Source organism: Rhagoletis zephyria, unplaced genomic scaffold (genome assembly GCF_001687245.7).
Source record: "Rhagoletis zephyria isolate East Lansing unplaced genomic scaffold, Rhagoletis_zephyria_1.1 Rzeph_scaffold_02608, whole genome shotgun sequence".
Taxonomy (NCBI): domain Eukaryota; kingdom Metazoa; phylum Arthropoda; class Insecta; order Diptera; family Tephritidae; genus Rhagoletis; species Rhagoletis zephyria.
Genome location: NW_016159692.1, coordinates 10950 through 13555, shown reverse-complemented (window position 1 = coordinate 13555; position 2606 = coordinate 10950). Strand labels below are relative to the sequence as shown.

General features: G+C 37.9%; 1 protein-coding gene across 1 annotated transcript in view; it reads right to left on the bottom strand.

Moving 5' to 3' along the window:
- The window catches only part of LOC108367260 (uncharacterized), a 17939-nt gene extending 16142 nt beyond the window's left edge, over nucleotides 1–1797 (bottom strand). Inside the window, exons 1-2 of the mRNA XM_017621850.1 lie at nucleotides 1502–1797; nucleotides 1319–1444 (exon numbers count right to left, since the gene is read on the bottom strand). Of these exons, the coding sequence (XP_017477339.1) occupies nucleotides 1319–1444; nucleotides 1502–1645 (270 nt within the window). The 5' untranslated portion in view covers nucleotides 1646–1797. The remainder of the gene's footprint in view (nucleotides 1–1318; nucleotides 1445–1501) is intronic.
- Nucleotides 1798–2606: the final 809 nt, after the last annotated feature.

Here is a 2606-nt window from a genome sequence, read left to right as displayed (position 1 = left end):
GAAACCCGAGTCATTCCGGTACGTAGAACCGGCTGTCGTGGGAATGGTAGAACCGGCTGTCGTGGGTTGTCCCTCGGAGAGNGTTCGCGGCTGATGATACTTCTGCTGGTTGTCCCTCGGAGAGATCGGTGCTGATAGGGTTCTGTAACGGTCTCCCGTTGGTTATAGGCTGGATGATGGTGGGCCCATGCAGTGGGCTTCTGTTCTTTTTCTTTTCCTTTTTTTTCACTGAACCACACCTGGGGTTTTTTCTCTTTTCCCCCTTTTTTTATCACGAGGCACTACTTTATTTTTTTTATTTTAAATCGTTTGTGTGAAATTTTTCTGAGTTTTCACTTTTAATTAGCAACTTTAATGTCCATTGCACAATTCACTTTCTCACCCGTTCCATGCGTTCAGGAACCTAATACCAAGCATTTTTAATAGAAAACGCTCATCTATTGACAAAAGCAAATTTTGACGGATCAGAATACAAATTGGACATTTCTCATCAGAACTTCGCCCAGCTCATGGGTCTAGGTAAAATTTTACAGCTTCTGATTGTGTATACACCTAATATTGTGGGCTGTATTAAAGAGTCAAAATCAAAATGCAAGCGATTTATAAAAAGATGTAAATTTTGACAATTCCAGCAACACGCAAAATAGAGCTTTCGTACGAGCGTGTTTGGTTTGTTTCACAGGCCGTATGTCAAAATATGGATAAGGTTGCCGCCCGAAAGTTTACGTGCAAAGGAAAACGTAGCTGTCAAACTACCAAGACACCGCAGTAGATGCCAGAATACAACCCTGATATATATTGCTCTCTATATTTTCACATTTGTGTCAAGATATAACTCAATCCTGTGAGGACGCAGCTACAGGTAGCTGTCACAAACTATCACCAGCCTCTGCGGGGAAGCGTTGGTTGGTTTGGGTTGACTTTTCCTAAAGCGACATCCATCTTCTTTCGTTTAGGGGGGTTTGAGGGCCACGCCCCTGCCCTTCGTCCCCCACCCCTAAATCGTTGTACAAATAGCTAAAGATTTCCCAATTAGTGCAGTTTATAAACAAACAATTGTGAAGCAGTGGGGAAATTTTAACAATGAATAACTTAAAAACTATTAGCATTTGTGCGCAGAATGTTGATGTTATCGGTCAATGAGTACCTCAACACCCCCTGCGAATTTCATTAAAAAATTCGTAATTCTTTGGGGGATACAGGAAATGGTCTATTATAGGAAATCTCAACCAATGTTTCCGTGTGCTGTATACTGGAGACACCCCCTAAATTCAAAGTTGTGTTTGTTTAACTGCAAAGGGCAGTAAGAGAAACGTACCTGATTAATCCGGAGAAAATTTCCTTGCTTTATACGTGTTAAACGCATTAACAAATCGTAATGCTGCTCCACTCTCCTTAAACACGTTTCGCAAATGGTTTTAGGTAAAGGATCCGTAGGTGAAATCTGTAAGAATTATAGCATGCATCTGTTTCTGTTTGAAGTGTTGTGCGAAACACATACAGTGATTGGCAAATACCCGTTGATTTTCTCCACTAAACACAACTTCCTGCCCTGATCACCATATATATGTATTACAATTCTATGCATTTCGGAACAGAGACGACAAAGAAATCCTGAAATGCAAGCCCTTTCCATGCTACCCATATTCACTAATTAGCAAAAGCGCAGACCGAATTACTTCTCGGCATTAACAAAATAGGTATGGGTAAGTTCGATATTCGAAGCTTCGATATTAATCGAATCTTAGCTCCAAAATAGCGATTTTTTGAAATCGAACTATGTGTTGCTAAAATTCGGATAAAATCGAATTTGGGTTGACTTCGCGAGAGTGCGCTACGCTTTGAACAAAATGACTTTATCGGGGGTGTAGAGGGGGTCTTCGTAATTGTCCATACTTGTACTTTCACACTGGTTGGGTTCTCGAAAGAGAAGTAAACAAATTTATAAACGTGTTCCTCAACGTTAAATAATGAAATAAATAGAATATGAAATAGATAAACGTTCAGAGAGCTCAATTTAGTTGGAATGTGTGTTTTCTGCACACTTGTATTTCGTTAAAACGGTTTGTTATCGTACATTTTGTTCGGAGAAATTTACAACTTTAACAACAAATTACTCATAAACTATGAGTTTCCTCGCCGTCTGGTTTTCAGTTTCCCTTTCCCATCCTGTGTGGCACTCTATTTTTCTTAGGGATTCGAGGAAAAAATACATGGTTTTCGATCTGATGCATAAAAACATAAAATCTGTGCCAAGAAGGAACTGTTATTCCAAGCTCAATTTAAATTTTTTTTTATTAAAAAAAATAGTTTCTTTGTTAATTTTTTATTTTAAATTTTTAGAGGCTTTTACGTTAGTAGCATGAAGCTTTTGCCTGAAAAGACCCCTAGTAAAATTTTCTGGAGAATAATTTTTTAGATTAAATAAATCCATAAACGATCTGTCAAATTTGCTTTTTGTGAGATTTCTTGAAGTAAGGGTCAAATATGACCGTTTTAGCGGGAGATAATGGGTTAAAATGTTCTACGAAAATATTTCCCAAGAAATTTTTTATATATATGTCTTAACCTTTAATTTCGCTCAGACATTTATTTTAACTATTTCT